The following is a 13,139-nucleotide window of genomic DNA, read 5'->3' as shown; positions in this document are numbered from 1 at the left end:
CAGCGTGGGGATCAAACCAGATCCATGTCACAAACTGTAAACATTTAAATGTAGTGAAATAACCTCTGAATGCCAGAGTTTCCAATCAAAACATTGCGGTCTGTAACTGTAGCCACTTTACTGACATTTAATACTGTTTTTTTAAATGCAGTGTTAGTGCTGCTGTGATCCACTAGATGGCCTCAGAGTCTTTAAGTTCACCATCTGTACATACAGTACATTTTGTACAACAAATCTAATTCATTAGACGAGGCACATTTTATGTTGAAATAGTAGCTTTATTGATTCTACTGTTCAAGATCAGATTTGTATCATTAGACAATTCAAACATACAGTTGTTTGTTTAGGCATGTTTGTCTTTGTGTTAAAGGTCTAGATATTTAGCAGTGATTATGTAACACTACTTAAGTCTGCAACATAATTCATTTTCTGTCAACAATCTATGAACTCTCCTTATACACTGAGAATGACACATCCCCATATTCGTTTTAAACCTTCACATGATTAAATCATTTGTCCTTTGTTCATCACCAGCAGCATGTGTTTACACATGATCTATATAGGTGAATAAGTCACCTTTCCTTTGACATGGACTTTCATCTTTCATATGTTTGGATCCTGGAGCTAATAATACCTAACAGCAAGAGGACTCAGATATACTTTATAAGACATACCGCCATATATATGCAAAGAAAGGGATTAAATGGTGTGTTATTCAAGTAAGAATATTGCATATGATACATGTAATCAGAGATCAGGAGCATTTATTTTTCTTTTTACTCCCTACATTTTAACACAAACATCTGTATCTGTTTTCATGCATGTGATGGGAATTGTCGATTATTTTTATTTTGCGTCATCACAAGACTCATTTCACCCTATGAGTGTATATCACGCACGGAAGACATGCGAAACAACATAAAAATGTTGCTATTTGACATCCTGGGAATGAGACTCAACAATCAGCTATCTCTGTGGTGCGTTTACGAACAGCTCGGACAAATCCGATTCTACCTTCAAGTTTGACAGTCTTTTAGTTAGATTAATATGATGTGAGGTTCAGTTAGCTTTGCACAGAAATGTCCTTCAGAGGGACACTTTTTACTTTCATGGTCTGAGAACATTCAGAGCCTGTACTTTATTACTTCTACTTGTGTAAAGAGGTTTAATCAGTACTTCTACTTTTACAGTCGTTTTTACACAAGTATCTGTACTTGTACTTGGGTAAAGAATGTGTGTACTTTTGCCACCTCCGCATGCAACAAACTTTGCATGAGAATATTTGCATATCTACTTATAAACCAACTCTACAGGTGGTAATGAAGTTTGAATGATTCTATCTGACCTAACTGAGTTGTTATCTATTCAAATGCATTTGCTTAGAAAATTCATAACACAACCGTAAACACCTGCTGTGGGGAGGAAGTCATTCGGATCCGCAAGGTGTGTTGATTTCTCTGGTTCCTTCTCTTTTAGAGACCTCTTTGAGAGTAAAGAAAGTGGTGCATCTACATGAGGAATCTCAGAAAAATCTATCATTAGGGAATATATCGACTATCTAGCGTTAAACTGCAGGTTTTATGCTCGGAGAGCGTGCAGCTACTGTCCCTTGTGCTGAAAGCTTAATTAACCGCCTTCCAATTAAAGTGTTGAAAATCAAATTTCCAATAAAAGGCTGTGTGTTTGTGAGATATTTTACTCATGACTGCGTGTCTGATGAATTCATCCACGCACCTTCCTTTTTGTATCCGCACTCTAACAAAACCCCTCAAGATTACACTCCATGCTTTATTCATGATAACAGGCTTTTGGATGATATCCCTGTTAAGAGCATTATTCATATTGTATGTCTTTTAGCCATCTGTGTTGACATTTTTATCTCGGCACTAACTTCCAGAGGAAATTTGAGAGCACCGATATGCTGAGTATTCCTCCAGCACCCAGAGATGTGTTATTCCTGATGCACCATGGTGCTTTGACACTGTGTCATGTCAGGGATAATGATTAATATACAGACCAGAGAGAGTGAATTGTCTGTCTTGACAGATTCCAGAAACAATAGTAACAATTAACAAAGAACAGAAGGATCGAAGGAGATAAAACCACTAGGAAATGAAATGATAATGGTAAAATCAAATAATATTCATAAATAATACCTAAAACTAACCCATAAGGGAAAATTGGAAAAGCATTTAAAAATATTTAAAATATGACCCACAGATTTAACTTTTTTTAACCCTTAGGTAAAATGTGTTTGCATGAACATATGTCAGCAAATCTCTGTGAAAGTTGTAGTGTGTGGAAAGGTCATTCACTATCCCAAGAAATCTTTCAAAACATTTCATATTGACCGTATTGGTCAATGTGTCCTCTATGTATTCCCAAGAAGTATTTTTTGGCGCAGCTTCAAAAGATCCCGGGGTAGACTGGAGGGATTAGCAACTCAAGTGTGGCTCTGCTGTCACAAGCAGAGATGTTTTGGGAGTTTGCTTCAGCAAGCAGTGAGCTGCACTCATGCATATGAAATGAAGTGCACAGGTTCGCAGACTCACTCATTCACCTTTTATTGCTCAGCCACCATCGCTATGGCCAAGGGCATGGCCGCAGCAGCTGTTGCATGGCACCGCTTTTGGTGTGCAGCAGCGACGCTTCAACGAGCAAACAACAAAATGAAATCAAAAATTTAATTCTTTAGTGCCACATTTTAATTTGCCAGTTTAAAACACTGTAATTGTTTTGGTTCCTGGAGAGAGAGAGAGAGAGAGAGAGAGAGAGAGAGAGAGAGAGAGAGAGAGAGAGGCATAGCAGCAGTGCCAAGATGTAGCTGCCGTTTGGCGCATAGCCACATTTGCCCCACAATGCATTTGATTCTCAGTGCTCTCCCAGGTGACAAGATAGAGTAGTGTGGTTAAAATGGCAGCCGAGGCCAAGGCCCATGCAGTACTCCAACAACAGAAACCAACATGGGGAATTAAGGACATGGCAGAAAGGTTAAATGAATTTAAAGGATTACACCTAACATCCAGATAGATCCTGATACAAATCCCGCTCTTGAATCCAGTCCAACTCTTGAGACATCTATAATACATTTGTGTCTAGACGTTAATATTTGATGGTCTGCAACATAAAATAATCACAAATGGTTTGTGATGAGCCTTATTTGTATAGCGTTATCAAGGATTTGCCTTCATTTAGTGCAAGGCTATAAATAACAGCAGGCAATCACCAATTCTGGACTCTAAGAGCAGTGTGGAACACAGCAGGTCATCAAGTTTTTATGATTTTTTTTTTTCAAGTGCGAAGGTTTTGTGATATCTAACTTGTTTTGGGTATTTATTGTGCAATGTAACATCAACCATATTATTTCCATATTTTATAAACAGTGCGATAACTGCATGACATGTGAAACGTCTTTATTTAAATTGTTAAAAAGAACACGCAAAAACAATTGACCTGAATAATTTGGCAGTCAACCAGCCGGATTTAAGACATTTTTTTGTGTGTGCTGGTAAGAAAAAATAATCCTGAGTTTTCCCTCCACGGCGGCTTTGGTACATCAACGAAATGCAAAACTGTGAATAGGTGATATATTACTTCCTTACACCTCAGTGACAGGTTTAACAGTGATTATTTACAGTATTCAGTTTCAAAAGGCTTTAATCAGACATATTTTATATGTGTATTAAATGACAAAATATTTATATAATTATTCGGAATGAAGCAATAAAAAGTGTGTTTATTCATTTTTAAAGGTGCAATATGTAAGATAGTTGTCAAATGCTTAAACTTTGGATTGGTGGGTCAGGCCAAGACCGAAGAATGAGACTCAACAATCAACTCTCCAGAATTGCTTATTGCACCTTTAAAACACATTATTGTCCTTCAGCCCTGCCGCCAGGATAAAATGTTGGCAGTGAAAGCAACATTATGTAACTTTTTTACCTTAAAATAACAGCTTCAGAATCATTTTGATGGCACAGTGTCTTGTAATACGGTGAATGGTGTCTCTGTCTCAGCCTCTCCGCCCCCCATCACTTGTTTCTGCACTGTGTAGCTTCAGTGAGAGGGAAGGATCACAGCATTACATACATGTTTACTTCAATGTACAAGTTTTCAACACAAAACACTGTTATGATGAAATTGTTACAGAGCTGGGATTTGTATTTACGACAGTGGTGTTCAGCTCAGACACTGTGGGGGGCGCCAAATCGCACAAAATGCCAATTTCTACATAATGTTGCTTTAATGTTTCTGCAAACCACTCATATCTATGCATTTCATAGGCTAAGTGCTATACAGACATTTCTACAAAACTTCTCACATCACATTTACATCACATGTTTATGACCTGACTTTTATACCAGGAGGTGGAGGTGATGGTGGTGGAGCCACAGGTGAGAAGTCTGCAAAGCCAGAGACCGCCGTTCGAGACTGTGTTTCAACAATTGTAAGTGTGAAATCACTGGATATTTTTTAAGGGGACCTCGTGACAATTTCCAGCAGTGTTTGTGGTGACAAAAGCAGGAAGTAGGGACAACTCAAGCCATATTTGTGGCGACCAAAACAGGTATTTTAAGCCAAAACATGATCTTGCCCTAACCCTAACCAAGTGGTTTTTGTGCCCTAAACTTAACCCGAGCATAAACACAGTTTTGGCACAAGATAAAATAGAAAATTAAAGGTAAAGAAATGTTAAGTTGCTACTTACTGCCAACATTGATTCTGGTGATTGGGTTGATAGCGCACTCCACTTTGGGCATTGAGTTTTGCATAGTTTGTTTCCCCCCCCAAGGAGTTCCAAAGAGCATTTTTCATTTGAATTGTTTCCCATTAATATAGTCTTTTTACAAATTAAAAGGCACCCTGATGTCTAGGTTTAAACTGGGCTAAATTCGGTTGAAGAAGTCAAAGTTTTTTGGGCATCTAGGTGACATATAAACATTGTTTCATAAGCGTTGAAATGACTTTATAACACTGAATTATAGTGAATATAATTAAGCCCAAATCACCATGGCAGGTTTATAATTACATGTTAAATAGCAGCAACACATACAGTTTCTGACATTTATTTTAGGTGAAAATTACGTGCAACATCATTAACTCGTGTGTTCATGAACCGGTGTCCCTCATGTGAAAAAAAAATATAGGAGAGTCTACTGTGGAGAAAGTGGTTTATCAAGTCCTCTCATCAGATTATGTATGTTTTGCAGTTCATTTGTGGCGCTCTTAACAGTGTTTTTTGGTGGTGCAGTCTTCTGCTTGGCCTTGGTTTGGTGACTGTGATTGTCAGACACTGGACTTGACTCTCTGCTCCCTGATTTAGACAGCTCAGAGTTTGAACTGCCAGGCGATCTGGCTGTAAGCAGGTTTTGGCTCGAGGTGACAGAGGTGGGGATAAGATAAGGGTTGTATCGCAACCAAGGCCGAGGGCTGCGGAAACAGTTGTTCCTGGCCAGCGTGGAGGTTACAGAGCAGGTAGGTAGAGCAGCTGGTGCTGCCACGTAGCGGTATGGATAGGAGAACGAGCCTCCAAAAGGTGACAGTGAGATTCCCTGTGCAAAAAACAAACAAAAAAATTTGTTAATTTTGTCAGTAAAGCATGAATTTTCTGATCTTGCTACATTTTCACTTCTTATAAAATAAAAATATAACTTTAGGCTGTCAAATATTACACACTGTAACATCTGACTTAAATCAAGGAAACTGATTACCTCAAAATTACAAAGTAGACTGATAATTTTAAGTTGTTAAAACTTTTTAGCTCATACAACTTAAATTTAGTAGTCTGTTTTATTTTTTAACTGCTTCCTGACTTTTTCAAAGTAGAGTCAACTTTTAAAATTTGCAGTGTTGGTATTTAAGGTAAGATACAATGTCATGCATGTCACTGTGATCTGATGTAGTTTAAAGTGATTTTATATTGAAATTCCAAGGTGTTAATACATGGCATCAATAATGGTCAAGCAAAGAGAGTATCTGACACTTTACTCGACAGTGCTGACCTGCCTGATGCAAAGGTCTTTTAGCGACACATACTGGGTTATTCTGAGGTAGCATTATCCATTTCTCATATTTAAAGTGTTTTTTTAAACAGTAATCGTTTTTTAGAGAAAATAGCAAGGAATTGATTGGCCAGTTTTCACTCTTTAAATAGTATGGCACAGATAACTGTATGGAAGCCAAGAGAATGCCAAGACTACACCAGTTTACAGTGACAAACCATGTCCTTTTGTGTCCCTTCATCGCAGGTGTCATGTCAGTGACCGTCAAAAGTCAGAATAATAAGCAGAGTTTTGTTCTTTGATCATTTTGCAACCCCCTAAGATTCATCTCTTGAGCCCCTGCTCATGTAAATGTCATGTCATTTAAGCCTTGATGTAGATTTGCACATTGTAACATCTGTCGATTCAAATCTGTTTTCACCAGAAGTTCAGCCCAACTTCTTATGTGAGTTTTACTTCAAATCCCTCAAACTTCAAACCAGCCTCCCATCTGACACCCTCAGAGCCCCTACCATACTGGCAAACTGGATTTCCCTTTCTTAAATCAACACTGTAATCTTTCTCAGTCTGGGTTCTCCTTGTTATGCAGTTTGGGACTATAAAGAAAATTATCTCTAAGAGAATCGTCTCTCCACTAAATGATATTTCATGCAGTGCAATTTAAAAGGTCTGGTAAACCACATCATAAAAAGTTGTTTTCATTTTTTTCCATAATCTCGGACATTTTCTGCTGCCACCCCAATAAATTAGATTTTAGGGTTGTTCTGGATAATCCACAGACCTCACTGTAAACAGTTTTCACTGGGAGTGCTTTAATGGTGCAATGTGTAAGAATTTAGTTGAAGACAAAATTAACAGAATGTGATCAAATAACAGTTTTGACACTATGGCGTCTATGAGATATCTACAAAATAGCATGCTAATCAGCTAGCCCCAGCGCAGTGCTCTGAGCTCCCAGTCCAGACCATGATCTTAGTAGCTGATGGCAGCTACCATGGACCTATTACTACTGGACACAGCCCTTGAGGCGGAGCCCCATTCATTCCTATGAAAGCTGCTCATTGGTGCATGAAGCCAAAAGCGCTCAACTTCCTGCCGGGGCTCTTCCGCATAGCTTCCGCTAATACTATTAGCAGAATAATATTTTTCTGAAAAAACAAGACATTCAATGTAATTTTGAAGTGCCCTTAGAGTCTTGGTAAATGTTTCTGTGATAAAATACGCTCTTGAATGTGTCTATGAATGCACCTTTTAAGTAGCCAACCACCTCAGCTTACAATAGCTGGTCACTAAGTGTGTTATAATATTAGATTAAAGTGCAAACCTGAGATGCCAGCATGTGCTGTGACAGGTGAAATATGAAGGGAGACGGAGGGGGGATGCTCTGAGAAGAAAGGCCTCCGTTTTCTTGGTTATTTACTCCAGGCAAAGAAGAAAACAGATGCCCCACACCCGCGGTGGAAAAAGCCTCTGGCTTCGCTGACAACTGTCCAGGATGAAACAACAACGGAGCCCCGAGCTTAAGAAACTGTTGGCTGGCTGCACTCGAGAAATCCAAAGTCTGAAGATGACCAGCGCTGAGGGATGATGAGCTCTGCAACACCTGAGGCAGGACCCCATCTTTCATTTCGCTCGAGTGCTTTCTTGAAGAATCGATCTCCAGAGAGCACGTATCATCAGACGTTCTAGAAGTTGTTCTTTCTTTTGTTGCGTCCTGATTGTCGTTGCTCTTATTGAGAGCAGACTTGTTCCACAGTGTCTCCTCGCTCCTCTGACTCAAAGTAGATGTATGTTCAGTCCTGGAAGACCCGGCTTCAGCAGAGTCCTCATCTTGGAGATCGTTATCTGAATCACTTCCAATATTGTTCTCATCTGTGGGAAAAATAATAACATTCATTAAATGTCTTTGTAGTTAAAAGTAAGAAGAGCATATGTCTGCCTTGTTAGTACTGTATATTATTAGAACACAATTGGGACAGGCAGTATAGACTCTTGAGAGAGAGATGACTTAGTGCAAACATCCTGAGGCATGAACTAGACAGTGTACGAGTGTGACTAACCCCAAGGCGCCAGAAACTAACAGTTGACTCATTAAGGCAAACTATTTTTGCTTTGACAAATTGAGTCAGACAGTGAATCGAGGTCGGGGGCTGCATCTGAACAACTTCACTACGTGTTCACATCACTGCCATCCAAGCGCTCGAGTGGTTAAGATGCATTTCCTCTCCGTGGTTTAAACCCAGCCAGAGACATTTCATACTCCTCTCTTTCTCCCCGTACTTCCTGTCTCCGTCGACTGTCCAATAACAGCAAAAGTGCAAAAACAAAGTCAATGACTCAATCAGGTCACCACATGTTTTTATCATCTCATTAGAAAAAGTTATTCTCGACCTTAAAAAAATGATAAAACTATATTATTAATATATTATTATAGCTCAAATTCTCATATATTACGTATATTTCGCAGCTTTAACCTTTAACCACAAACCTTATTTCACAGCATGTAACCGAAAACCCATTCAGAAAATTCTGTGACTTCGAGACGAGGGAACTGGGAGTTCAAAAATGTCCTTACTCACAAAGACATTTTGACATGTCACAGTAGGAAAGCAGGCATAAATAATAAAATTAACCATGGCTTAATTCGGTTAAGCTGCTCTGGGTTCAGGGTCCGGATATTGTTCATGCTGGCTCACAGTCACACTGTCATGAGTAACTAATATTATCAGTAACACCTGTTACTTTCTAACTATGTTGCAATGAAAAAAAGGCCTATTATGTTAACTTGTGCAATCTCATACAATAATACTGGAGAGTCCTACTGAAAATCACATGGCTGCTAAATGACATATCAGACTGTAAGTTAACCCACCTTGACAGGTTGGTGTGGACATCAGAGGGCTGCTCACCAGCTCCCGAGGGGAATAAAACGGATCACTGGTACTGGGTTGCTCACATGAGTCATCAGAATCGGCACAGTCCCGGTCCGCTTTGCTTTGGTTCTCTTGCAGTGAAGAAATGGTGAACTGCTTATTCCTGCGGATCAGGAATAGAGATGAGGTTAACATATGTACCCATAAAGGCATGTCCCGTAAAGGAAAAGTTCATCCAACAATGGTCATTCAGTCATTATCTGCTCATCCTCGTGCTGATGGAAAGTCAGGTGAAGTTTTAGTAATCAACGACACATTTCTGGAGCTTAACAGCAACATTGCGTTGCAACATTCTCCTAACAACTGAAGTAGATGGGGACTTGTTTTAAAAAATAAAATACAAATGAAAGACAAAGAAAACATTAAATGGCTCCATACAGCTCATCCGGCATAATCTAAGTCTCCAGAAGTGAGATACCAAAATTGAATTGAAAAGACATTACTGACGGCCATTTTAAAGCCAAGATTTTCACTGTAGCTGCTACGCTAAAAACGTTAGCCCATATTCTGTCTAAAGTGGGCGCACAAGCTCGACCGTGCATCAAGGGTGTAAATAAAGTCTTTTCGAATCGAATCTCTGGGCTTCTGGAGACTTGAATTACATCGAAGGAGCTCTATGGAGCCATTTCATGTCTTTTTGGTTAGTCCTCATCTACTTCAGTTGTTTAGGAGAACGCTGCAACACTGTCCAGAAATGTTTTTTGGACTTCAAAACTTAGCCTGACTTTCCATCAGCATGGGGTGAGTAGATAACAACTGAATTTTACTCATCCTTTAAGATTATGATAGATTCTTGGCAAAAAGAATACCTCTTCTCTCGCCTCCCATTTCCAGTGTCTCTGAATCCTTTGGCAAAGGGGTTATTGTCGATCTTTAGCTGGGTAATCTTTTGAGAAACAGAAAAATCATTAAGTTAGTGATAGCAGAGACACAGCTCCATGCACAGTGACAGGACCAGGTTTAAGAGCATCTTTTTCAGGCCTTATGACCCTTAAAGTCGTATAATCTAAAAAGTCTATAATGCACCCAGTCAGACATGCGACTAGATTAGTTCTTGTGTGTGCGTGTGGTGGGGGATTGGAGAGGGTGAGGGTTACCTTTTCATTCTGATACGCAGTGACAGCGATGAACTCCGTCTCCGGAAAGACGTAAGTCCTGAAGGTGCTGTATGGAAGCTTCATTATGTCGTTGGCTCGCACAATATGAAACCTGGGCTGGTACTTATGCATTGAATTCAAAATTGTCTGGAAAAAATAAAAAGACCAGAGAAAGTCTCAGATGAAAGTCTCTGTAAATTCATATTGACATGTTCTGGTCATTACAACACTGTGAAAGAAAATGCCACTTCAAAAATAAGTTTGAAAAATTGTCTTTCTTGAAAAACAAGAGTCCTGTCTTACTGATATGGCACTTTCTAGTTGAGTGTGTCTCATATTGAGTGTACTGAGAGGATTTTAACCAGAAATTTCACAAATGTGCTTGGTAGGAAGTTTTTGCAGTGAAGTGCAGTTTAAAAATGGATTATCAACAACCTTCTCTTGTATGCCACAACAATTCAAATTTCTACTCACAAATCCGTGCTTATCCGAGATATTATTGGTGAGCTTGAGCTTATGGAAAGCCACAGGCTTGCTCATCCACTGCTCCCCTTTGGACGGGCTGTCCGGGTGGATGTACATGCGCTTGGGCATCTCCGGGTCAGCCTTCCCTGCCACCATCCAGCGGGAGTTGTGGAACTTGTAGCGGCACTCGTCGACAGCGACAATGTCCATCAGCAGGATGTACTTGGCTGTTTCATCCAGGCCATCTACCCGAACTTTGAAAGGTGGGAACATCCTCCTGTAGCAAACAATTGACTTACTGTTAGAAATTTTTATTTTTTTGAAGCATTTTTTCATAATGTAAAAGTGGGAATGTAACATTTTATAACCAGGCAAGGCTTTAACTGGACCCCTAGAATCAGGTAAAGGGCCCTGGTGGCCCCCAACCTAAATTTAAGGACTGATGTTTTGGCTTCTTAAAAATCCCAAACAAATGAAGATGACTTGACACCTTTTCATTCACTGAAATGTGAATCAATGAACATAATGAGCATCATTTTCGGCCTATAGGCCACACCGTTTGTACCGTTGACACTCCAAAATGACTCATACACGGGTATTATTTGTCTTCTCTACAGGACAGCTAAAAATGCGATCCCATAACACAAAAATAACATATCAATAAAAGCACTTTCATTAGTTCACGTACCTTCCTGATTTTGTAATAACCATCTCAGTTCCCCTTTTGTGAAATTCACTCCACAAATTCTGCGAGTCCAGTGTGACTTTCGGCTCATCACCCGGCCCTTCCTCCGGCTGCAGGCTCTTCAAGGACCGCGGCGGGTGATGCTGCTGGCGCCCCAGAGCTGCGTGCAGCCCCGCGTCACTGTGCTCCGACAGAGGCTCGGACAGAGAGGAGAGGTCCGGGAGAGTCAGCGCGGGGAAGAACGACGGCTGAGCGGCGGCGAAGAAGGCTGATAGGGGCAAGGCGGCTGGTCGGTGAGCTTGGAAAGGTTGGTAAGCCATGGCAGCCGCTGTGTCAACTGGATCTCTCATCGGGACATCCGATCTGACAGGTCGATATTATGAAGTCTTGGCGCACGGGCGTCTGCATCCAAACTGCAACTTTTTAAGAGTTTTGAAGCATGGCAAAGAGATCTGAAAAAGAGGGGATGTAGATTCCCACAAGTCTGCAGGCGAGGATGGTCCTCAATGAAGATAGATCCTCCGTGGAGAGCGCAAGGAGTGTGAGGACAGAGACAGGCAGAGAGATGGTGTTTACGCAGTCTGTCCTCTCCGGCACATGCTACACTAACGAGCCAAATTACTTAGAAGCTACTTCACTGCGTACTACGGAGCGCTGGGCGTGGTTTCACACAGGGATTTTAATGTTACCGTGTGCGTAAAAACGCATTCACAAGTAGCGCAGCCTGAATGAATAACAAACTCGTTATAGTAATAACAATAATATGAATAAAAATGAAAATAATTATATATTTTTTGTCCATTTCTTGCTGTTACAGGTGATGATTATCGTGCCATTTTTCCTCAAATGGCATTCAATGGTGACTTTGATTGTCCTGCTGCGTCCCTGAGAATCCACATATCCGCACGTCACCCAGGTTTGTGATTAAGTGGGGATGCATGAATCTGTTAATTAAGGCGGACTTGGCGCCGGTTTGCTGGCGTCCCACAAAGAGGCAGCTCTCTCCTGTCACTTCACATTTAGGCAACCCTCCAAATCCTCAAGTTGCCTGCTCCAGTTTTCTTCCCGCTGGAGCCTGCAGTGAAGTCTGCGCCGCTTTGGCTTTTGTGAGGCGAGGGGAGAACCTGAGTTAAGGACGGACATGACTCAAATCCAAGGAGCCAAATAAAAGCAGCACTTGACTGATGAAAAGCCTGGAGTCATGACAAGAAGTGAATAGGCCGATGGAGCTTTTTCCACTGCACTTTTTTTTAATTTACAAAGGTAGTTCTTTATAGTCCTCGTTGCTGTATACAGAAGCGTTAAACTGACTTGGGGGGTGAAACGTGCACGGGTTCTCAATAATTCATCCATCAGTTGGAGTTGTCGTGTTGTCGGAAAAAAGACCATTTTAAACTCAGATGAACTTCAGATTTTCTTGGCACCCTTGCAATCGCCTTAAAATTAAAAACAAGTATTTCATTTGCATTCAGCAGGTTCACTGATGGCTCGACCAATATTGCAAGACTCTAACATAAAAAACATGTTTCTGTTTCAGCCACCATGGTGTGATCTATGGCTGTAGTTTGCACATTGTTAACAGTGGGTAGTGGGAAAGCATCCCCTGGAAAGTCAGACGGTTCTGAAGATAATATGACATCAATATAAGCATGACGTCTGCAGAGTTTACCACCAGTGTGTCCGGTCGTTAAGTCCCATAACGAGGTGATGAGGAAAGCTAAGTCTTTCATTTGAACATTTGTACAATCACTGTTTGTTGTCCAAGTGAAGCAGAGAATTCCTTCACCCGAAGAATACAGAGTTTGACTTTGACCACCGATGTGACCAATGGTTCAGTACAGTTCATACTATTGTATTGTACTGTAGAGATGCAAAATGGCACGATAGGATCACAGGTTTCCTTAACTGACTGACTTCTTGCTGCGCCTGTCTTGCTGAAATTATGAAAAACAATTTT

The 13,139-nt window shown here is 40.5% G+C and overlaps 1 protein-coding gene across 1 annotated transcript; it reads right to left on the bottom strand.

Annotated features, from left to right (window-relative positions):
- Nucleotides 1-5,127: 5,127 nt before the first annotated feature.
- Nucleotides 5,128-11,532, bottom strand: LOC141007251 (T-box transcription factor TBX2b-like). Its single transcript, XM_073479600.1, has 7 exons — nt 11,186-11,532; nt 10,507-10,774; nt 10,033-10,179; nt 9,745-9,821; nt 8,875-9,038; nt 7,327-7,874; nt 5,128-5,552 (listed from the first exon to the last, which is right to left on the bottom strand). Exons 1-7 carry the CDS (start codon nt 11,530-11,532, stop codon nt 5,154-5,156), a joined length of 1,950 nt encoding a protein of 649 aa, XP_073335701.1. The 3' UTR covers nt 5,128-5,153.
- Nucleotides 11,533-13,139: the final 1,607 nt, after the last annotated feature.

The sequence above is a fragment of the Pagrus major genome, chromosome 13 (assembly GCF_040436345.1).
Source record: "Pagrus major chromosome 13, Pma_NU_1.0".
Classification (NCBI taxonomy): domain Eukaryota; kingdom Metazoa; phylum Chordata; class Actinopteri; order Spariformes; family Sparidae; genus Pagrus; species Pagrus major.
Note: the sequence above shows the minus strand (reverse complement) of the source record. Positions and strands in the feature narration are given on the sequence as shown.

What these genes read in the sequence shown, in the direction of transcription:
- LOC141007251 (XM_073479600.1), bottom strand. Translation starts at nt 11,532, where the DNA reads ATGAGAGATCCAGTTGACACAGCGGCTGCCATGGCTTACCAACCTTTC. An exon ending in AATGGGAGGCGAGAGAAGAG is followed by an intron (nt 9,039 to 9,744) that starts GTATTCTTTTTG and finishes CCTGATCCGCAG; the next exon opens with GAATAAGCAGTTCACCATTT. An exon ending in AGCACATGCTGGCATCTCAG is followed by an intron (nt 5,553 to 7,326) that starts GTTTGCACTTTA and finishes TTTTTTGCACAG; the next exon opens with GGAATCTCACTGTCACCTTT.